The sequence below is a fragment of the Parambassis ranga genome, chromosome 14 (assembly GCF_900634625.1).
Source record: "Parambassis ranga chromosome 14, fParRan2.1, whole genome shotgun sequence".
Taxonomy (NCBI): Eukaryota; Metazoa; Chordata; class Actinopteri; family Ambassidae; genus Parambassis; species Parambassis ranga.
In genome coordinates, this window is record NC_041034.1 from 19,492,716 (window position 1) to 19,516,480 (window position 23,765).

Sequence of the window (23,765 nt, forward strand, 5' to 3'; positions counted from 1 at the left end):
GTCTGTTACACCATGTCAGTCATGTAAATTTAGCCTTACTGTAGTTTATTTACTTAATTTTATCTTAGTTTTTATCTTATTGCATGTTAATTGTTATATGTTCTTTGTATGCACCAATCACTAAGGCAAATTCCTAGTAATGTGAACCCCCTTCACTTACATGGCAATAAACACGATTCTGATTCTGATTCTGATTCTGATGTTTAAATAAATCATGGACCAGAAGTCTTCTGTCTAAACGCTTCATCTTACTCTGGTTTCCCTCTGAACACAGGCTGTGTTGGAAGAATTCTCGAAGGAACCTGTGTCAGCAGCATGGCCTGCTGGACTTTGTGGAGACAGTCTGTCCATATGTCTTACTATGGACATATATGTGATGTCACTCCGATGATCTCATCCATGATATGTTACTGTGAAGTATGATTGTGCCTGTGCCTGCTCTAAGATGTGTGTGAGTATTCTGAGAAGCTGTCTGTTAGATAACAGAGGGTAAAAGACCGCAGGCTGGTTGGAGGCTCATGTTTCCAGAACCAGAACCTGAGCCTATAATGTTTGCAGCAGGTTAGTAGCTCTGCACTTGGTCCACAGACACCTGGCCGTGGTCGTCGTGGTGATAAGGCAGGTGATGGGGGTCCATGTAAGCTCCAACCTGGTCATGGTAGGCGTAGTTCAGCTCCCCCAGGTCATCGGTGGGGGTGTGGTCTCTGCCAGCCAGCAGATCGGTCCGTTTCAGAGCGCGGCCTTCTCCAAATGCACGGTACAGATACTCCGCCATGACGAACAGCGCCACCTGCAGAGAGGCGGAAACACTCAGTGTGATGGAGCTAGAGTAACATAAGTTACCGTCCAGACTCACTGTATGAGACAGCCTCTAGTGGACACTGGAGGAACTGCAGTTTATGCTGCTTGGTCTCAGTACCTACCTCAGTACCTCATCTACTAACAGATACAGAGCTGTGCTGATCTTCCTTCTTCTTCACCCTTAATAAATATTTATGTCATATAACCACAAACAGGCCGCCATGTTGATTCAAAACCATCCAATCAGAAGCAGACAGGAAGTGCTGACACGTCAAAGTGATCTGCTGGTGACTCAGTGAAGACACACACAAACCCTCAGACTGTGACAAAGGCGTGTTTGCGCCCTCTGCAGGCAGTGCAGTGTTACTACCTGCAGTAACAGCAGGGCGACGTCCATGGCGATGATGGTCAGGGAGTTCTCCTGCAGCCAATCACTGAACGTCTGACTGCAGCCCTGAAAGCCACAAACCCAGCAGCATCATGGGTAAAACATCACAGCACACCAGCGACACGAAACACAGGAGGTTAAGAGTGTGTGTGTGTCAGAGTGTGTGTGTGTGTATGGGAGGAGAGCGCTCGTCTGGTTGGACTGAAGGACACCTGTTGACAGGAAACAGGAAGTACAGCTGTTCAGCCATATGCAGGTTGGGGGGTTGAATCTGGAATCACTGCTGTAAACACATCCTCAATATCATAACTTCACAGATTGGTCAGGATCCTCTGTTTATCAGAAAGAAGAGGTGGCAGAACGCAACTGACCAATCAGAATCCAGTATTCAGCTCCACTGACCCTGAAGTGGTCTCGGCTCATGTTAAATGACCTCATGCTTATGAATAAAGTGACTGTAAATCAGACTGAACTCTGGGATTATTTCTCTGTAACAGAGCAGCCACAGCAGCTGGCCTGAGAGTCAGTCACAGTGTGTGTGTCAGTGTGTGTGTGTGTGTCAGTGTGTGTGTGTGTGTCAGTGTGTGTCAGTGTGTGTGTGTGTGTGTGTGTGTGTGTGTGTGTGTGTGTGTGTGTGTGTGTGTGTGTGTGTGTGTGTGTGTGTGTGTGTGTGTGTGTGGCTTTTAGACAGGAGGTCTAAACTAGGGATTAAGCAGATTTTTGAAGCACATCATAAATGTTTTAGTTTTAATTTTGCAATATTAAAGCATCAGAAATACAGAATAAAACCTCATCTCATGTAAATCAAATGGTTTATGCCCTGCACTGTAAACCACTTTTTTTTTTCATTTAATGCGTTCATGTCGCAACATCCAAACTGTCTGATCAAAAAAAAGCAGCAGTGCTTAACATGATGTTTTAGTTCTAATACGTTTCAATCCTTCATGTTTGGCTCACTGTACATTCTCCTACTTTACTCGTAAAGTACTAAAGCACTACGAGAGATTATACAACGTTTTGTACACAACTTCAAATGAGTTTGTGTGGTATGTTTGCAAGGCTAAAGTATGCTGTTTTCTTTACCCCTCTATTTTTATTGTTATTATTTGATGCTAGTTTATGCTGTTTGTGTCTCTACTGCCCCGTCTTTCTGTAGTATGTTTCCTGTCTTTCCTGTAAATAATAACAATAATAATACAATAACAATCATTTTCATCTCATCATTCCGGGTCTATGGAAGAAGAAATGGAACCTGAGCAGCTCTTCGTCTCTGCTGAAAGTCTATAGAAGTCTTCATCACAGTGAGATGGTTCAATGTTCTATAATTATTCTCATGACTTCTTATGATTCTGATATTTTGAGACATCTCCTCTACAAAGTGCTAACAAGAAATCACCACTGCCATCTTGTTATGCAGAGATGCATACGTTCTCGATATAGAGGCTAATCTAAAAATGTGCATGAATTATTATATGCAGTGATGATACATCTTGATAGCCTACACTGCCCTGCAGAGAAGAAGGTACAGTGTGTACAGCCAGCACTTAAAATTGCTAAAACCAAAATAAGAGCCTGAAAGTAAAGGGAGTGAAATCAGACAACAAAAGAAAAGCACCGTTCAAGGTGGGCAGATATACAATGTGCTACCTTGGTGCAAACATCATCCCCCAGTCCCTCCTGCTCCTCCTCCTGCTCTCCTCATGAATATTGGGGTATTAATGCAGGGAGGGAGGAGGCAGGGACAAAGGGAGAAAGCACTGAGGGAGGGAGGGGGACTAAGCTGCTTTCGTCAGAGGCCAGGCAGTGCGCAGGCTCTGTGTGAGCTGGGCTGGCTGCCTATTGATTGGAAAACAACGGGCTGTGGGAGGACAGATAAGGGTGGCTGTGGGCTAACAGGGTGAGGGAAGGGATATACAGACCAAAGCTCGCACCACGCTGCCATCTTTACCTCCCTGATTCTTTTCCCTCTCATCCTCTCTCTCTCCTCCACCCTGGAATGAATGTGACGGCTGCTCTTCATCTCTGGATTTTGCTGCGAAGGGAGGCACAGATTCTCCTTGTCTGAGAAGATCTTGCCAGCACACCGAGCCATAACACACAACAACAGCTCCTCTGACTGCAGGTAATCTGCCTTCTCACTCTACCTTAGCATCCATTCTCCCAGCCCTCACCCATCTGTGCATCACCTTCCTTCCATCCTTGCCTTGTAACCATGGTTTCCTCCATCTCTCCTTCCTCTCTCCTCGCTGCTTGCTCGTCCGTCCCTCCCCCACTCTTTTTTTTTCTTCCATCTGATGAGCTGATGACATGCACTTGCTTGAGGTCCATGGGCCCCGTTAATATTGATTTTTAAGAGGAATCCATTTTAATTATATTAATTGTGGGGCAAAATCACAATGATTTGACAGGTTCTTTTACTACACATTTCTGTGTAAAGATTCATTTAAATATCCTGAAACTCAACACCGATTTGTTTTAACTACATGTGCTTCGCTATACAAAATCATTCCAAAGTCTAAAAAGCAATCTGCATAACCATGTCACAGGCCAATCACAATATAATTGATTGTTGTTGTGTAAAATGGGGTGACTGATTCAGCTCCATTGCATTAAGTGACCTCTGATGGGCTGGTGTGATTGGCTCTCCTATGTACCTGTACCTGAGACCCCCACCACCACTCTTGGAGGTGAAGGTCAACATATATATATATACATATATATATATATATATATATATATATATATATATGTATATATATATGGCTGACACACATACCTTGTGTCTATACCTGCTAAATTCTTCATCATTGTACAGCTATTAGGAGTACATTTGAGTCAGGTTAGAGTCAGTCACTTATTTCCATGGCCTTACTCCTTATTTGAGTTAATTGGATCTATTGATGGACAGTTGTTGTCAGTCAGCGTCACATAAAGGGGGTGGGTGAGTGATTTATTTCAGGGTTTAATCTACACACGGTCATTTTCTCAGCAGGGAAATTAGAAATAAGCATTAAAAGCCAGATGCTTTTAGATAGAGCGCAACTGAATAAAAAAAATATAGCAGCACAGAGTGGAGACGGGGGTGGGGGGGTGCTTGAGGTTGTGAAAGACGATATCCGGCTGTAGACAGAGCAGCACTTTGCTGAGTGGTGTGATGAGGAAGAAGAGGCTTGCACAAGCTTGTTTTCAAATGGACTCCTCTGTGCACTTACACCAGGCCACAGTCCAAGCAGAGCACAGAGGAGGAAATTTAGACTTCACTGAGTGAAGACACTGCGTCAGGCAGCCGGACCGACACACAACTTCTCTGTAAAGTCTGACTGCAGCACTGACAAGTCATCCTAAGAATGACTGCTGTCTCTTTTTGTGTGTCAGCACCCCCTCACCCCACCCCCCACTGATAGCAGTCTGTGATCAGGTGATTGGGACAAATGTTTACTGTAAACAAAGAGGGCATGTATTACTGCCTACTGCATGTATTTATCCATAACACCAACATAAGTACAGTTCATTTGTATATTTTTACTGAGAACTAATTGTGTTACTCCAAACTACAGCAATAATAAATAAAACTGTCCCAAATGGATTGATGAAGTCCAGAGACTCTAAAAGATTGCTGGCTCATCACAAGTCCAATCCTATCAGAACCAGACTCAAAACAAGGAGAGCAGACACTGAGAATAAAAAGATTTTATTGTGGCACATCATATAAAGGCAGAGGTGAAGAATGAAAAATGTAAGAAATCCTTTTAATCCTCTGATCTAGTTATATGAAGGAATCAAATGTGAAAGAACAGAAGTAGTGTTAATAATGTTTTTAATGTGGTATTGCAGCACACATGTTCACAAGGTTTTGGCTGTGTTCAGTACTCATTTGTGCATAATTATAATTTTTATAAACCAGGAGCTCATTTTTCTATCTAGTCAGACTGCTTGTGTTATAGTCCCAGGGCCCTGATGGCAAAAGCATGGTGCTCCCTTTAGACTGCTGCTTAAACTTTGGAAAATGAGGTGTGACCACCTGAGGCCCAAAACATGCTGCCTGCTTCATAAAGGGTTAAAACCTCTGTTAAGTGGCCTCAAACCAGAGCTACCAGGAAGCCAATGGTACAGTTCTTATAGAGAACCGAGGCAGCAGTAAAATAAGAAATGTGACCCAAGACAGTGACCAACACACCAAAGGATGAACTAAGTAGATGTAAAAAGCGATTTTCAGATTGCTGCTTCATTTTTGATCAGAGTAAGCTGATATAAAAATCCACATTTAACCCATAGGAACTGCTAACATCTTGCAGGCACTGAGCTCGGACATTGAATGGTGTGTCATTTGACAGGCTAAGCCAAATGCACAGGGGACTTATTAAACTTATTCAAATTAAAGACCAATTTGAGATAGAGAGCTCTGCTGCTTTTGTGTCTCTTTGCACAGTGCTATATTTAGATCTCATTTTTCTTATATTCTTCTTATATTATCTTCATTTCATGAGTGGGCTTGTGTGCTATAAAATACATGCATGTATAAATATTCATTTTACAAACCTGTCTGTGGGTATGTATGCATTTTATGCCCAAATACAAATCAAAGCCCTAACTTTGCAGATTGTAGTATGGTGTACTAAATGACAAATGGTCCTATCATTTCTTGCCCCACATTTGTGGACACCTCATCAGTTAAGTCCCAGTAGGGGTAGTTAATTAACTGGAGTTTACCAGTAAAGCCAACTGGACAGGGTCCCTGTGGGACCTGGTCCCCTTCTGGCACATCTACCTCTCCTCTTTGTCTAGACATCATGGAGCCATACCACATGAAGTGAAGCAGGCACAAATTAGGAGATGAATCCTTTGGTAAAACCAGCAGATGGGGACAGATAAAAAAAATCATGACTGATTTTTGAGCTTTGACTGATCTTTACTTTGAAGACATTTGTAGACATGGCTAATTAAGAGAATGAAAATATCTTGTTTCTCTATCTCTGTTTGCTGCAGGGCTCAGACATCAACCTGACAGGGGACACCATGGAAGCCCCTCTCGTGTGCTTAGATGAAGAGTTCGAGGACCTCCGGCCCTGTCGGATGGATGAGCTGGACCACCCTGCGCTCAGCAACTCCTCTTACTCAACCACGCCCACCACCACCGTACCCCTGTCCTCCATCACCCGCGAGGACTTCTCTGAGCTGGAGAACTTCTCCGAGATGATGAGCTTCAAATCCATGGAGGACCTGGTCAACGAGTTTGACGAGAAGCTCAACGTCTGCTTCCACAATTACAACACCAAGACGGAAGGCCTGGCGCCAATACGCAACCAGACACACAGCCAGGAGGATGAGGAGCAGCTGCAGGATGAAGAGTGAGTGACTGACACAAAAGGTCTGCTGACAGAGGCGTTTAGGCCTCATCATGTCTCCGATAAGTGTTTCTAGCAGTGTGCACAACTAATGCAACTGATACTTAACTAACTTTATGATATACCTTAAAATAGGTTCGGTTGTTTACATCCAGTATTTGATGGACACAGGCCCTCAGGAGGTGCCAGCTAGTCACTGGTTCAAACCCTAGAACCAGGGAAGAAAGTACAGGGAAGAAAATACATGGTAGTTAGTATAACTGAAGAATTGAAAACAATGGCAAAAAAAGAACAAATTGTTGGACATTATTTCAGAAAAAGATGTCAAAGTATGATGTCAACTGCAAGAGACAATTTGTTTTAGATCCCACAAATGTAACATATTATATTTGACAATAAATATTTTTTTTTTAGTAGAGCAGAGATGGGCGGGTCACTCAAAGTGGTCATGCCCATCATTATGTTAAATCTAATCTTTTTTATAACTTCTGCTGTAAAGCTTTTTGTTCATTAAGGTCTATGGGGATTGGCTCACTTTTAGAGCCACCCCCTAGAGGCCACAGAGGAAACTGCTTGGCTTTTACAGAGCCAATTTAGCTTAGCATAAGGATTGTACCTTGTTAACGTAGCCAGACGTAGCCTCTGTGATGACATTTGCATAATAGACCACAGTGTTGTGCAGGTTTTAGACACACAACAACGTTGTTATATTTATACCTAACTCTAAGTGTCCTAACAAAAATACCTTTAAATATTGTATGTGATTCATGGCACAACTAGAGCAGGATCTAAAAACAATTTGCATCTTGTTTGCAACTATTCAAGTTTGTTCAAATAAGTGCTCTATTCACTTTCTTGAACTGTGGGGCAGCAGTAAGTATGAATATATAGCAGACATGTTGACAGCTGTCTGAACAGTCCGTAAAAGCACTGAGTTCAGCCTTAGAGAACAAAATTTAATTCATGATTAGAATGTAATTTATAATTTATGATTATTAAGTAAATTGAAATTGATCAAATTTAAATTGATCATTTTCTGCCTCTGTATCCAGTTTAACCATATAATTGGGAATTCATCATGATTCATTATATAAAAACTGTATTTTCCATCAAACTCTTAATGTTATGATAGTGAAATGTAAACAGGGCTTTTAACAGCTGCTGGATGAAGAAAACAACAACATGGACGATGCACAGAAAACGACAAAATACACATCATTTTGTATACCTGATTATTGTCATAGCAAAGCTAGCATGTAGCATCACACCAGTCAGAACAGGAACAGACAGTGACACGGTGAAATGCCACAACCATTCATGTTAATCACTCAGTAACACACTTATAATGCTGCTATTCTCTGGCATAACAATGCCACACACAGACCCCAACACCACCCAAACAAACAGTCAATCAACAGCTTGACCCCACCCTCCCCGGCTCCACTTGTTCGGCCTGCGTGCTGAATTATTCAGCGTGCAGCGTTGTGCGCCTCAGTTGGCTTTGGCTCTGTCTTTCCATCAGCTGACTGCCAGATCCTCCTCCTTTTTTTTGCTTGCAGGCTCTGAGGCGGAAACACAGACGTCCTCTGGACTGTGTGGATCTGAATTGCACTAAAAATAGCCTGACTGTAGGTGTCAGAGGAAAGCACTGCTAAAAAGATTCTGATGATTAAAGCTTCGACTGACTTCTGACATCAAGACACATGATTGTAATATGATGAAACTCATTCGGATGCGGCACACATGTTGTACATTCCAGTCAAGCGTCCCTTTGGGAGATTTTCTCTTGTCAACAACATCTTATTGTCTCAGTGTGATATCAAATCAAATTCCTTTCAATGAATATATTTATTCACCTCATCAACGTAATACAAGCAGCTATTAATAGAAGCTGTGACAGTCCTGACATTCATTTGACTGGAAGGCAGGAAAAACTCCTTATTTGATACAAAGTGAGAACTGGAGGGACCCACACAGATAATCATCAGCAATCGAAATCATTTGGTTGCAAACACATTTCGGCCTAATCCCAGCAGCTGCCTGATCGCAGACGTGAGAGTCCGACAGGCTGATGGAGAACTGGAATATTAAACAGAATGATTCCTCTGTGGTGGCTGTGGGCCAATAAACACAGGAGGACGGCTCTGTAACATGGAGCTCCAGTCCAAAACCTCCACGTCCCTGTAGTTATAACAGAGATTAGTTTCATTTACGTCTTGCACATAGCCACCTTTTTTTTATAATTTAATAATAAGTTATTGTGTTTATTGTGCAGCTTTATGCTAATTAAGACAGACATGCTGTAACTATGTCTAGCTGCTTCCCTGGCTAAAGGTGACCATCTTTAGTTGCATTTATAGCTCATGCTGTACTATTTTGTTCTGTAGACTGAACTCTTAAGGGTAATGACTCTAAAACTTCACAATGTCAAAACGATCTGCAGGTTGCTAGGCAACATGACCACAGTCCAATATAAATGGGAAGTCTTCCACATACAAAAGCTCATTTTACTTTTGACGCCGCCTTCGAGGTCTAAACCTTTGAGCGTTAAATCACAGCTCTGTAGAACATCAGTATAAACTAATCTTGCATTGCATTGTGGGAACTTTTAGTGCAAAGTAGTACCTTAACCCAGCTTCATTGTACATTGATGTAAGGATGAAAATGTATGTTAGTTTTTCTTTAATTTCCATAATGGTTTATGGTTTGCTATTCTTATTCATATTTAGACACATTCAACGAGGATAATGATGACATCACTACAAAAACTATGGATAACACAGTGTGTGGGAGCCCCAGAACGTCCTCCCTTTGCATGACACAGTGTCATGGGGGACTGTTCTTGCTGTCATTAGGCGACATTGTCATTGGGGGTATGTGTCGATAATCCTCAAGGCTGTTATTACAGTCAGTTTGCTCCTCGTGTCCCCGCAGCCACATAGTGTAGAAGAAGCAGGCAGATTTACATAAATAGCCTGATGGTCAACACTAACTGCTGCATACTGGGACACTTACATTTAATTATAGTGACAAAACAGAATCCTGAGAGCAGGTGGAGTAATAAGCTACATTTTTTAATTACACCAGCCTAACAGGGTTTTCTTCAGAATTCTAGCTAAAAAGCTGTTTATCTAAAGTGTATTGAAACTTCAGCCTTTGCATGCAGGCATGACCGGTGAGGTAAGCTTGTGTCTCTGAATGGGGTCCACTGTGTGAAGCTGGCAGGCGGAGGCAGTGCCACTGGGAGCAGGGCAGCCGTTCCCGAGCCAACCTCTGAGCAAAAAGGAGGGAAAAAACTCAGAGAGGGCCCCCTCCCTGAGACAAAGGAGACTCTCTCCCAGCTCTGTGTCACTGCTGCTCAGGCGGACGCTCGCTCAGGACACCCACTGTGCACAATGATGTGAGGAGCTTTATCTCAATCTCTGCTAAGGACACCTTATAATGGGTAGTAAGCTGTGTTTTTGTCTTCTGTTGTGCATATGCAGCTATGCAGCCTCCAGCTCTGCATTGACCACCATTATTGACTTGCTTCACTGAAGTATTGACTGAGTTGCAGGCTGAAGATAGAGCTGCTCTCATAACAAAACAACACACCCAGTTCTTATCTGTGACTGCAGCTAATTGATATTAATATATGAACGTGTTTTTGTTTTATTAAAGTGTGTGGGACGCTCTAACTGATAACTACATTTCCACTTGGGACGGGCCCGACTCCGAGGGACGGAACGGCAACCTTTCTGACCAGGAGGTACATGTCACTCCTCGTATTTATAGTTAGTTTACTTCTGGAAATGTGCTGTTTGAGAAGAATGCAGTGAATGATTTCTGCATCTGACATGTCTCATTTCAGTTTAATGATATGAAATAAACAGCTATATTTTTGAAAAAAAAATAGGAATTGTTTCTGTGTGTCAGGCACATACTGCTTCATTCTTTTTGAGGTTCAGTCTCGTGCTGACATTTGACGACATGCTTGACCAACCTTGACTGGTCTGCCATTCAGCAGAAGTCTCCCTCTTCCTGCCCTCCCCTAATTGCCTGTCATATACTGCCTGACAGCAGACACTTAGCAGTCCAGGCCATGTTTGGGCTGGTCAAGGCCGAAGCAGATGCTCTGGTCCCAGAGGGAGGAGGGGGTTGTTGTTTGAAATACATCATAATGCTCATTTTGAGCTGCTTCCTGCTTTCACACAGTTACATGTGGGCAGGCAGTAAATATTTCATTTCAAAAACAGCTCTATTTTAGCCTAACTAGATGATGATACTTTTATTTTATGTTTAGTTTTATGCAGGTTTAGGAACTGCAATTGTTGCCACTTGGTGCAGACACTGAACTACCAGTTTCATGGTAATCCTCATGGTGGCGCTATAGAAACGTCAGGAAGTCACTATACATCATCTGGGAAGCCCTAATGTCTCTGCCAGTCCTTGATGTAGATGTTGAGATATTTCATTAAGTGAAAATACTGACCTGCTGATAGTGCTTTACTTAAAATCCCTGAGACTCCTCCTCTGGAAACACAGATGTGTAGAAACCTTTTCCAGCATTCATTCCTGTAAAATCAGCATCATTATCACAGCAAATAAAATATAGATAAATTACAGTGAATATTCAAATAAGTGATAGTAAATAATGTAAAACCTTTCAAATATTTAAGCATCAGACTTTCAGCTGATTTCTCCTTCTGAAGCACTAATGGAGTTTTTTCACTCTGCAGATCCATGAAAAAGAAGAGGAGGAGATGAATGAGAAGAACGACAACGCCAACTGCCTGAATGAAGAGCCGCTCATCACAGCAGATCAGGTGTGTGCGTCAAACAACCGCGTCACTGTTCACAATGAGGATATCAACACAGGTTCAAAGAGTGTGTTGCTTTTAAGAAAATAGCCAAAAGTACACTGTTCATTAAAATAAAGAAGCTGTACAACTACGCTAAAATGTTGGATTCAGACCTTTCCAATAACATTTGAATGCCCCACACATAGTTCTGTCATAAAACATAACTAATTCTAAGCCCTTTATTATAAGCCCCATTCTTATTTGCATGTTTTCTACAGCTGATGTGTGGAATATAGCAAAAAGATCTTTCTCCCTGTCTCCATATGTCTATATTACTCTCTCTTCACTCTGTCTGCAAGGTCATTGAGGAGATAGTTGAGATGATGGAGAACTCTCCGGATCCCGGCGAAACAGAGGAAGAGGATGAAGAAGAGAGCAGCCACTGCTCCTCCAGGACCAACCCCTCCCTGCTGGAGGAGATCAGGCAGCTGTCACAGGCCTCCAACAACAACTGCTCCTATGAAGGTAAAGAACATTACTCCTAATACTTATACTCCTTAAGATGAATGGATATCTGGTCAGTATGTCAGTAAACTGGTGTGTGTGTTTACCTTATAGGTGAAAATAAATCATCAAGGTTAAATACTACCATCACCACTGTTTATAGAACGTAAACACCAGTTTCACTGCATGCACACTGGGGTCAAGGACAAACATTTCTTCATTATTTAAATCTAATTTCTGGGAAGGTTCACTGCAGCTAACAGAGTCACCAGCATGCCCTCCACACATCAGCTTTCCCTGCTGTTAGAGTAGTCATCTCACCTCAGCAGGTGAGAGTTCAAAAGGACATGACGTGCTCTGCCATAAGACGCCCCGTCGCTGAACATATTGGAGGTCTGTGTGGCTCCGCTGTCTGACTCACATTAATTTGTCCTGACCACTGTGGGAATGAGAGCCGGCACAGCACTGCTGAGCACGCTCCGTAGGTGGATTACAGTGACACTGTGGAACATGACTGTTTTACAGAATAAGCAGGGACAGAAAGATATTGTTTATATACACTGGGTTGTCTTGTCGTTTGTAAAATGGGTCAAAATTGATAGGGATTTGGATTTATATAGAGAAATATGAAGCAAAGATCAGATCTGATTTATTAGGAATAATACAAAAATAACATAACAAATCATTTAGTTCAAATCAGGTTTACATGTCATCCACGATCAGTATTGTGAGGAAAAACTCTCCTTTGACAAGAAGAAGGGGGACCCTCAGCCCAGTAAAGGAAGAGAAGAAGAGGTACTTAAGGGTTAAAGAACAGTTAGATAAAGGGAATTAGAGGAAAGGCACTAGAACAAATGAATATGTTTTGTAGATATTTCACTAGAGCTGCAATTAAGTAATGAGTAAATGACAGCCCTGTTCTTATTGTGTAATTAAGTCATAGGCAGCCACACATTGAATTTTAGCCCACAAACTTTATTCTGAGACTGTAATTAAAAGTAACTGTAAGTACACACAGGCGAAGAGACAGAACAGCGTCATCCCCTCATCCTCCACATTACTTCCTGTGTCTCACTGCTGACCACTTAAAAACAGGCAGAAAGGCCAGAAAATATCTTAATTTGGCCACACATAGCTGCATTCCTCAGATTCCATATCTGGGTGTATTCCTATTTCTTAAATTGTACAGTAAGAGATATTATATTTAGTAATGAATAATGTTGAACAGTCACATTTTACAAACAGTCTTGTCCCATCTTTCTGCTCTGCCTCTCCCTCATCCATCCTCTCCTCCAAGGCCTGAGCCTCATGCCCAGCTCGGCGCTTGTGGAGCTGCTGCACCGGGTGGAAGCTGCCATCCGTGAGTACTCAGAGGAGCTGGTCAGCCAGCTGGCTCGGCGTGACGAGCTTGAGTTCGAGAAGGAGGTGAAGAACACGTTCATCACGGCTCTAATGGAGGTGCAGAACAGGCAGAAGGAGCAGCGGGAAAGCAGCAAACGCAGACGCAGGGACAAGGCCCTGAGCCTTCAGGGGGGCGGGACGGCGCCGGTGAACGGAGGGAACACCGGTTCCACAGGACACACGGAGACCAAGACGGGGACCATGCCTGTCAAGGTGAGGGGAGAGGAGGGTGATTACACCACAGGTGTGTTTATGTGTCTACAACCTTTTCTCATCCCTCCAGTGTAAATCAGTGAGAGGTAACATCACAGTGCCTGGCAGCTCTCCCTGTCTCCTCTCTCTGACTGTTCGCATAATGGATCAAAGGTCCATTAGCCTGTAAAGTACCTTCCAGTAAAGATCCTAAAGTGACCCATCATGTACATACAGTAACAGCCCAGACCCGTCCAGTTACAGAAAACAGCTTAATGGACTCTCCTCCTTTCAGTGCAGCAGCAGTTCCATCTGGCGACTGCTGCTCCCTGACTGCACATGCTGACATATTGCACACAATCAGAGATTTACATCAGCATGATTTATAGTTTGTAATAATGGTCTCTATTTGTCTGTGTGTGTGTGTGGTGGATTTGACCTGCAGCGTTTCAGTATGGAGGGGCTGTCCAACATCCTGCAGACGGGCATCAGACAGACGTTTGGCAGCACGGGGAATGAGAAGCAGGTAACGTCAGAGAACTCCAAAAACACCACAACACAAAGATGAGTCTAAACATCATAACCATGATCACTTGACTTACAGCAGCTGCAGATTATAGAGTAACGAACTGTAACGGAGCAGGTATAAAGACCTGAGTGACTGAGAAGGTTCAGTTGCTATGACCAGGGTCCATTGGAGGATCGCTCTCAGTGTCAGAATGCCCATGTTAGTTCCTAAAGATTTTTGACATTTGAACAATGGAGGAAAGTGAAGATGCTTTATGCAGTGCTCTGCAGAGAAAACCTGGGTCCAGGCATTTATATAGACATCAGGTGCATGGGTGTTTCCATTCTGGATCAGTCATGGGTGTGAACATTAATGGTGATCTCACTCTTAGTACACAACCTCTCACCTGGTACAGGCTTCAGCCCCACCCCTATCCACTACCCATTAGTATCCATCAGAAGATGGTTCCCTGTGCTCATAAATGGATGGACAGGGTCAGCAACAATACTCAGGTAGACTGCAGTCTTTGAACCAGACTCAGTTGGTACTAAGGGGCCTGAAGTGTGCCAAAAAAATCTCCCCCACACCATCACAGCAGCAGCAGCAGCAGCCTGAACTGCTGATACAAGGCAGGATGGACCCATGCTGTATGTTGTTTACACCAACTTCTTCTGCAGGCCTCTGTTAGAACAGTGCTTCTCTGAGTTCCTGTTGTCTTTCTATCAGCTCCAACCAGTCTGACCATTCTCCTCTGACCTCTGAACTGCTGCTCCTTGGATATTTTCTCTTTTCCTGATCATTCTCTTTGGTGGTTGGCTGTGATTTCCCAGTATATCCCAGTAGATCCTCCCCATTCTGAGGCTCACTTATCTTAGCTCACTGAGATCTGATTGTCTGATTGGATTTTGTGTTAGTGAGCAGTTGAACAGGTGGAACTAATAGTGTCAACCAGCCTCCCTCTCTCCTGTTAAACCCTCTGCACTGTGACCTTGTTTCAGTATCTCAACACAGTGATTCCGTATGAGAAGAAAGGCGTCCCTCCCTCTGTTGACGACCTGCAGATGCTCACGAAAAGTAAGAACCCAGACCTGCATTAAAGGCAAATCATTATTAGATGGAAAAACCTTAATTCTGCACCCCCCTCCCCCCACAGTCCTCTATGCCATGAAGGAGGACAGTGAGAAGGTGCCTACACTGCTGACTGACTACATCTTAAAAGGTAAACACAGAATTATTATATTTTAACAATTAAACAAGAACATATCATTTCACTTTCTGATCTTCCTCTCCAGTCCTATGTCCTACTTAAAGCACCTCCAGGCCGGGGTCCACAGTGTGACGAAGACTTCACTCTTTCTTCCTCACCTCTGGCCCAAGCTGCATGACCCCTTGCCTCCCCTCCTTTTCCATGAGCGACCATGGATCCTCACCATCCACATCATCGTATCCACCCCGACCATGACGACTGCCTTTCGCTGAGCTCACCTCCCCTCTTCCTGCACCTCAAGCTCAGGCCAGACCCCAAGATGGCCGAATAACAAGTGTGAACGGCCACTTCCCACTTTTAAAAGGACTTCAATCTAATGGAGCATGACATGCTATTAACCACTTTGGTACAGTACAGGGATACACTGCTGTCTTTACTTTATTAACTGAATTTCAGTGTTGCCAAGTTTTCCTCGTCATTAACTGACCTCCTGACTGGATTCTGATGATTGTTTTTGTTCATTGATTTATGAGGACTGCACTGTCAAACAAAGTCACTTCCCTGTAACGTTTCCAGTCATTTGAATACAAAGCCATGCACCTTTTTCTGCCAACTTAGTACTGTAGCTCCATGTGAATGATTACGGGTGCAGTGCAGTTCATTACAAAGCTTTTTTTTGAATATCCAGTGCTCTTCTGACTTTTTTATCATTTCTTTTCATTTATATTTAATATAATTTTTTACTGATGTACTGTATCCACCCTGTTCAAACACGTGGAGGTGTATTGCTGACTATCCTTGGGTACCACCCCCTCCCCAACCCCCCACCCCCCAATAAGAAGAGCTCATTTCAATGAAGGTGTGCATATTAGCATATTTATGAGTTACTTTGCGCCATGTAGGTGAATGTTACATCGCTAACCGTAAATTCTAATAAACATTCTACCCTAACAGAGTGTGATTCTTCATCTCTCTGTCTCCTCTTTGCTCTTTAGCACACAGTATTGTTGAGGCCCTTGTAATTCCCCACAAACTAGCCAATAGTCTAGTATTGGATTTGTTTACTCATTGATTGCATTGCAGGAACATGCTAGTCATTTTCATTGGCTGTTTGTATCAGTTGACTATTGAAGTGTTGTAAGACAATATAGTAATATGTGTATATATGTGTGTATATGTGTATATGATAGTATTGTAGTGAATGTAAGCGAGTGCAGTAGTATGTCTATGAGAGTATGATAAGGAATACAAACGGGTGCAGTAGAATGTGCATGAGAGCATGGTAGTAAATCACAGTATGTGTATGAGAACGTGAGTGTAGAGCTAAGAAAGTATAGTTGTGATGGTGAGAGAAAGCTTCTTGAAACCCTGAAGCCTTCTGGCCAAATGTTTCACAACAAGGTTTATTTCTCAGAGCTTCATGTGCATACAACCTCCCCTGCTGGACTGCTAAAGAATGAAATGAAAAAACACCTAGGGCATAACTATATATCAACAATTTGGGTCATAATAAAATTCAGCACTTGTTTTGTATTTCCCATAAAATGGAAAAAAAAGACATTTTAAAAAATAACCAACCAAACATAAAAACCTAAGGGTTATACCCTTACATCGTTTCAAGTTTTGAGTCATACTACAGTGTGACGTCATTTTTTTTGTAATTTTATATCAAATCACAGCATGAAAAAGTTCGTTCTTTGTTTGAAACATTGAAACAACAACAACGACAAAGATCTTATAGCGAGTCGGAAAAAAGAAAAAAAAGTATGAAAAAAACAACAAATGGTGTAGGTCATAGGTCACAGGTCATACTAAGATGATTTATTCTATGCAGATATCCACTGTATATTACTAAAACGTCAGTCATATTGGATGCACCATCAGTTACTAGGCAATTCATTTTTGATGTCATTTCCCATTCCTCCATGTGGGATGTTATAACACAAGCTATTCTGCTGTGCCTGTGGGAATCTCACTGCACCCAGTAAACCTGACTGAAGACAGGTGTCTCCATCTGTGTTGAAAACACCAAACACCAAAACCTTCACCTAGGATAACAAGAAAAGACCGTGAATACAAATAATAGTATGTAAGTGATTGTTTGATTTTAGTTAAATTAAGTTGATTGGTTTTGTTTCTTTAAAGTTTCAAATTTTGTCAAATGGTCACTACAGTGTCCTTAAAAATGTATTTGTTGAGTACATCCTCCACTAGCATCCCTGATCCCTGGTTTCTACATCATCTCCAGGAAAATATCCGTGCCATACAGTCTTTGACAGTGAACATGTCTGGATGAATCTTACAATACTCACTTTGTAGCACACTCACATGGCCCTCGACAGCTGTTGAATCTTCCCCAACACAAATTTCCTTTGTCTAAGGTGCCCTGACAAAAGTATCCACTGAAAAAACAATGTGAACCCTTCTTATTTCAGTTTCAGGCACGTTTTTTTGTCTAGATATACAGAATATATAAATGAGCACAACCCTGACCCCCTGTATTGCTAATACAATATATATTCTAAAAAAACAAATCATGTATTTCACTTTTGAAGTAAAGTTTTAGTCTTTTAAAGTGAGTTCTCAGTGTGAGTGTGAGTGCACAACATAATGTAACTATGTAGGCTATGTTATACACAACAATAGTAAAACTCCAGTGTTGATGGTGTTGAGGAGTTTGTGTTCCAAAAGTTGGATGCTGCACCAGCTCTTGGGCACCACCCTGTGGACAGTTGAAGAATTTGTAAAAAGAAAATGTATAAATAGAATCATAGCATTGGCCTTCCAGGTGTTTCTGCTCTTTCCCTATATATGTTCTGTTTATTGTCGACAGCCTGTTTGGGATCTGAGCTTTCAGGTGTCCACTGTTACGACCCTGGCTCAGGGGAGTAGCAACATGACAGCACAGCAAGTGGTTTAAAATAAGATTTACATTTATTTACAAATTAATTTACAACAGAACTAACAAAATAAACAAGGTGGTGTGGCTCTGCTCCTGCTGGCTGAGAGAGAGAGAGAGTGAAGAGTGGAGGAAGGGCCTTCTTATACCCTCAGCAGATGACCAGGTGCAGCTGATCAGTAGAAGGTCCCTGTTGATTGGGCATCTGAAACAAAGCACAGAACCAACCAAAAAAACGAACACCCCAGTGGACGTAACACCTCCCCCCATAGAAGAGATGCCACACAAGGCATCTCATCTTTTCCATTAAACACATTTCAGCCCCAGCAGAATTTTAATGAACTCAAGTTAGCCATTTCAACACCACATCTACTTAACTTACAAAGACATGCCAAAATACTTAGAAAGAAAGACCTTAAACAAAATGGACAGTTTTTATCATCAAAATGTGTTTTTTTTTTTTTTATAAACACCAAGTGTCTGCACAGAGTAGTATTACTACACACAAAGGGGCAACATCATGTGCTCTCTTCACTAAAGGTACTAAATTTGCCTTAAACCAAATGAACTTCACCAATAGGTTTCCTTAAACAAATGGCATAATTGCCCACGAATCATCATCAGATGCATGCAAAACAAAACCCATAACACTAAAAGAGCTACACGAATGGGTTTTCAGAAACAAATGGCATTACTGCCCACGAATCATCTGAAGATGCACACACAAGGAAACCCAGCTACACAAAGTTCATTAGTAAAAGCCACACAACACTTAAGCACCATAATGAAGCCGCAGAACTCCCTGCCAAGTTGCAGACACTCAACAGTTCAAGCCAGCCACAGTCCTCCCAAGAAACAAAATTGAAAACGGAGTACTAACAAAACTCAAAAAGGTAAACCCCAGTCCCTGACATCTTTCAGGACTTCCTTATGCCTAACTGTCTTCTGTTAGGCATGCCGGGCTCGAGGCAAAGGGCGACACAGTAGCTGTGTCCCAATTCAGGGTCTGCATCCTTCGGAGGACGCAGCCTACGCGGTCTCAGGAGGCCGCGTCCTCCTGAGGATCCTCCGGAGGATCCTCCACCGTTGGTAAATGGGACGGTCTGGCCTTCAAATCACTTCCTGATTGTGGCGCGACGTCATAAATTTTGCCCCGGGAAAAACAAAAGCAGCGACAGCGACACAACACGGACTAGACAACAAGCGGGACAACAGTGTGGATTTAGACATTTGGAATTTTTTAATATATTTATTTGTTGTTGGAGGAAGAGGAGAGGCGGCTCCAGCGGCAGCAAAACCGGTGACGGCTCATTTTCTTCAGGCTGGGAGAGCGCAGTGGGGAGGTGACGGTAAGCTGCTGTTTAACCATATTATTGATCATAATTAATATACCGGTTACTGAGCAAACGCTAGATATATAACCAGTAGATAGACAAATATGATTAAATGTAATTTATATTTGATTCAATCGTAAGACTTGATACAGGGTTCTGTAACCACTGCTTTAATGTGTCATTAAGCATCAGGTCTGTCACTGCACCAAAGAATTACTGCTGGGTGGAGGAGAGTGGGGCTCCCTGCAGGACCAGCTGTCTGTCCTGGAGGAGGTGTACTGACCATCATCACCTTTGGAGGGTGAGAATACATATTTTATAGCTTTTCATATTTTAAGCTGCTTTGGAAGCCGCTCTGTTGAAGTTATTATTTTTATTTTTGCCCTTTTTAAAAACATCTTTAGTAACATGGCAGCCGCCGATCGTCAGCTCTGCAAACCCTGATGGACGATGTGGTGGACAGAGGAGACAGACACCCCCCTCCCCCAGATGATGTCCCACTCACAGCCAGAGGACTCCAAGGTCTTCATCGTGGCATCATCCAGTCCAGAAGCACCAAGGACTCCTGCTCAGTCAAACATTTATATATATGTTCTTTGTGAATAGGATTTTCTGCTGATCTTTATAAATAATAAACTGTACATTTTCATAATGCCCACTGGTAAATAGTTAGAAATGTTCTGTGTCTTTGTAAATATTGTACATAACAGAACAATAAATGATTTACTGTGGCCACTGAGAAGTTGTTCAAAAGTTTACTTCAATTATAAATAGGTAATGAAACACATAATGTAACAAGGTGAGAAGAGTTTAAGAACACAGAGACAAGAACGATTTAATATACAATTTAATAAGTAACATTTAAATAACAGAACATAAAATCACTGCTGTCCACCATCCTCTGTATGAGCTGAGGTCTGTCCGTTCTTTCTCTGCTCTCTCTCTCTCTCTCCCTCCCTCCCTCCCTCTCTCCCTCCCTCCCTCTCCCTCTCTCTCTCTCTCTCTCTCTCTCTCTCTCCCTCTCTCTCTCTCTCTCTCTCTCTCTCTCTCTCTCTCTCTCCAGCCTCATCTCCTCCGTTATCAATTGTCAGGTTTTCTTCTGTTTCTCTCTGCTCCTCCTTCAACAAAATGACAACAGGCAGAATGACCGTTTGATATAATAACGATAATATTGCTCCTCACGTGAACTATACTTTATACTATACTACAGTAAACAGCAAGAAACAACATTCAATCAAAGCGTTTAGTTTACAGCGCCTCGTATCAACAGGACGTCATGTTTGTAAATATAAAACTCATTTTTTTAATGCCGCTGTCACTACTAGCATTTTAAAACTCTCGAACTAATGCTCTTTACTTACATTTAAATGTGAATTCGGCACTCCTGCCGCTGCCGCTCGCTTGGTCCGTCGTTGTACTATTGGACAAAAAGTAGGCCCGCAAAGCATTGTGGGATATTTAAGGCCACGAAGGATGGTAGCGATGCGTCCTCCAAATTCAGGCAAAAGGAGGACGCATTTGGAGGACGCATTTGAAGGACCCTTCGACTTTTGGCGAATTGGGACAGCCTTCGCGCAGCTTTGTGACGTAAGCGGCCTTAAAATGCGCACTCCGAAGGATGCAGACCCTGAATTGGGACACAGCTTGTGTGTCCGGCTAGTCTTAAGCAGCCACACTGTGCAACATACCCCCAACAGGAACTGATGTTCCCACCCAGGATTACCTCAAAACAAAAAAGGCAAAACAAAGTAGTAAACCGACGGAAGAACTGACAGATCAGTCCAGCTGGTTCACTCGGCGCCTACCTTACCAGGGTTTACCACAAAAAGGGAAGGACAACCTACACACCACACCACATTAAAATAAACTCAATAACACTTGCCATGCCTCAAAAGGTAACAAAATGGTTCCAGAAGATCCCGGATGAGCCCCCATTTAATGTCACGTCCACAGCTCGGCTAGGGCGTTTAGGGAGGACGTGCACTAAGGCAGTGGATTAATTTGAATAATAGAGAAGAAAATAAGACCACTGGCAGGCGGAACTCAATGATATTTATGTTTTTACTCAAAGGTTGTGGTGCAATACAAATAAAACAGGTTTTCAAACGAAACCTCACAACCAAGAAAATAAAACTACAAAAGTTGTAAAAAGAAAAACAAGCAGGAACCCTGCAGGGGGAATTAGCCTTAGGGAACAGGACAATCTAAGGAGAACACAAAACTACCCAACTCGAGGGACTCGAGGGATCCTATATAATGTCCCATTCCATTGCACTACTGTTTTTTGTTAGAAAATACACTTGTTCACAAACAGCTGTTTATTTGAATGCAAATCATCAGTGAGCTTGGCTTGACAGGGTTATTTTCTGCTGAATTGGATATGCTATAATAAACACACTACACACCTGGGATGACATTGATTGATGTTTTTTCCTTCAAGTCTTCTCTGTCATCACATATTTTCTGTCATAATAAATATATAAAACAACTAAACAGTCTGCTACATTAGATTTCAGCAACAAGCAGTGTTATGTCAACCACAGCCAGCAGATATGTTCTGTTGCAGTTGAACAGACAGTCCACATGTGGGCGGTAGTGCCCCATCACTCTATGAACAGGCCCATTAATCCACACAATAAAGCTTAACTGAGTTAGGTGGAGCATGTCCATCACCTGCGTAATATTTCTAAAATCAGCAGCATCATCTCTTAGAGCAGGGGTCTCAACCTCAACTTACCTTGGGGACCGCTAGGGGTAGAGTCTGGGTAGAGGCTGGGCCGCATTAAGTACCAAGCTTCAGTACTTCCTCCACCACTGGTCAGGATAGACTGAGCCCTCTTTGAAGTCTTATCTTTATATATGTTTTTCATTCCTCTCATTACTCTCCTCCCTTCATCTGTCATAGTATCATTATCAGCTTATTGATTGTCTGAGTTGCATTAACCTGCACACAAAGCTTATGCAAATATGCAGCATTACATGTATATGTTCCTTATTAGATTATGTACTTGTACTAATAATAATAAATGATTATAAATGCTTGTGCCAGCGCACAGCTTTAATAGGAGGTTTACTAACTTTTGTTTTGTTTTCTTATATTTTCATTTCTTCCTCTTTCATAGGTCGGTTGTCACACCACAAAGGCTTGGTAAGGTTTTGGAAAAGATGATGATTTGCATAAATTCTTCTGCATTTTCAGAGTCACCCAGAAGACCAGCATGCACATGAGCGCAATGCGTCACTCAGGTAGTCTGTGTTGCTTTCTGTTTATCACTCATCAGAATAGATAATGTTGCACCTTCTGGCCTAATTATAGGTAATCAGCTGCCATGAAAAGCTGTGCATTGGACTTTGTCACGTTAAGTAAAAGTACAAATACCCAGCAAAGTATATACTCAAGTAAAAGTAGAAGTGCTACATCAACAATCCTACTTAAGTAAAAGTCTTAAGTACTTTTAAATGTACTTAAAGTAAAAGTACTCACACACTGAATATATATTATTGATTTTCATTGCAAAGGATCTGAACAGGTTAAAATAATCAAAGAAATCATCTCAAATTAAAATGGACCATGTGTAGTTAATGTACATGTTCAGTCCAGAAGCCGCTATGGACAGGTCTGTGTGTCATGAGGCAGGCTGTGGGCATCAAGTGAACAGAGAGGCTGCTGATAACAAACAGGCATTCAGCATTTTTACTGTGTCAGTATTCCAGCTGTAGATTCATGTTATGATTCATGTTCATCAGACATTAATGGATGGACCTGTGTTAGCAGACAGCAGCTAACTAGTTAGCTCACTGAGCCAGAGCACCGGCATCATGAGTGAGGCTCATTATAGAAACACAGCTGGCAGCGTGACACCACCTCCATGCAGAGTCTGACCTCACATCAGTCCAGCACTGTGTTCATCACATGGAACAAGGAACTACAGACACTGTAGAAATGTAGTGGAGGAGAAAGTACAGGTAACAGCTGCAACATGGAGTAAAAGTATAAAGTATGCACTATTATTTTTACTTAAGTAAAGTATAAACACATAAAAATTTACTTAAGTACAGTAACAAAGTACAAATACTTAGTTACTTTCCACCACTGATCCTGACTGCCACGATGTAGAACAAAGAGAATGAAGACCTCTTTTGTTCCGGTTGCTAATAGCATTTCAAATAACTGACCAATATTTTATTGTTTTACTTGTTGTATTTATTGTCATGTTCTTTATTAGGAACCATGATTTTTTATGTATTTTAATTTATTCTGACACAGACTCTTACGTATGTCCTCTTTATTCTCTGTATTGTTGTAGGTCAGGCTGAGCATGATGCCTACAGAGTACATACAGAGTCATGTGCTGTCCAATAAGCTGGTGACGGACAACTTGAGGTGCCAGGCCATGGTCTCTGA

General features: G+C 42.2%; 1 protein-coding gene across 1 annotated transcript; it reads left to right on the top strand.

Annotated features, from left to right (window-relative positions):
• The first annotated feature begins 3,039 nt into the window (after positions 1–3,039).
• fez1 (fasciculation and elongation protein zeta 1 (zygin I)) lies at positions 3,040–15,981 on the top strand. The gene is made up of 10 exons (XM_028421505.1): positions 3,040–3,311; positions 6,176–6,537; positions 10,195–10,282; positions 11,253–11,339; positions 11,675–11,840; positions 13,117–13,433; positions 13,858–13,938; positions 14,919–14,994; positions 15,074–15,139; positions 15,213–15,981. The coding sequence occupies exons 2-10, from the start codon at positions 6,206–6,208 to the stop codon at positions 15,227–15,229; spliced, it is 1,230 nt and encodes a 409-aa protein (XP_028277306.1). The 5' UTR covers positions 3,040–3,311; positions 6,176–6,205; the 3' UTR covers positions 15,230–15,981.
• The last annotated feature ends 7,784 nt before the right edge of the window (positions 15,982–23,765 follow it).

What these genes read in the sequence shown, in the direction of transcription:
- fez1 (XM_028421505.1), top strand. Translation starts at nt 6,206, where the DNA reads ATGGAAGCCCCTCTCGTGTGCTTAGATGAAGAGTTCGAGGACCTCCGG. An exon ending in GCAACCTTTCTGACCAGGAG is followed by an intron (nt 10,283 to 11,252) that starts GTACATGTCACT and finishes TTCACTCTGCAG; the next exon opens with ATCCATGAAAAAGAAGAGGA. An exon ending in CGCTCATCACAGCAGATCAG is followed by an intron (nt 11,340 to 11,674) that starts GTGTGTGCGTCA and finishes TCTGTCTGCAAG; the next exon opens with GTCATTGAGGAGATAGTTGA.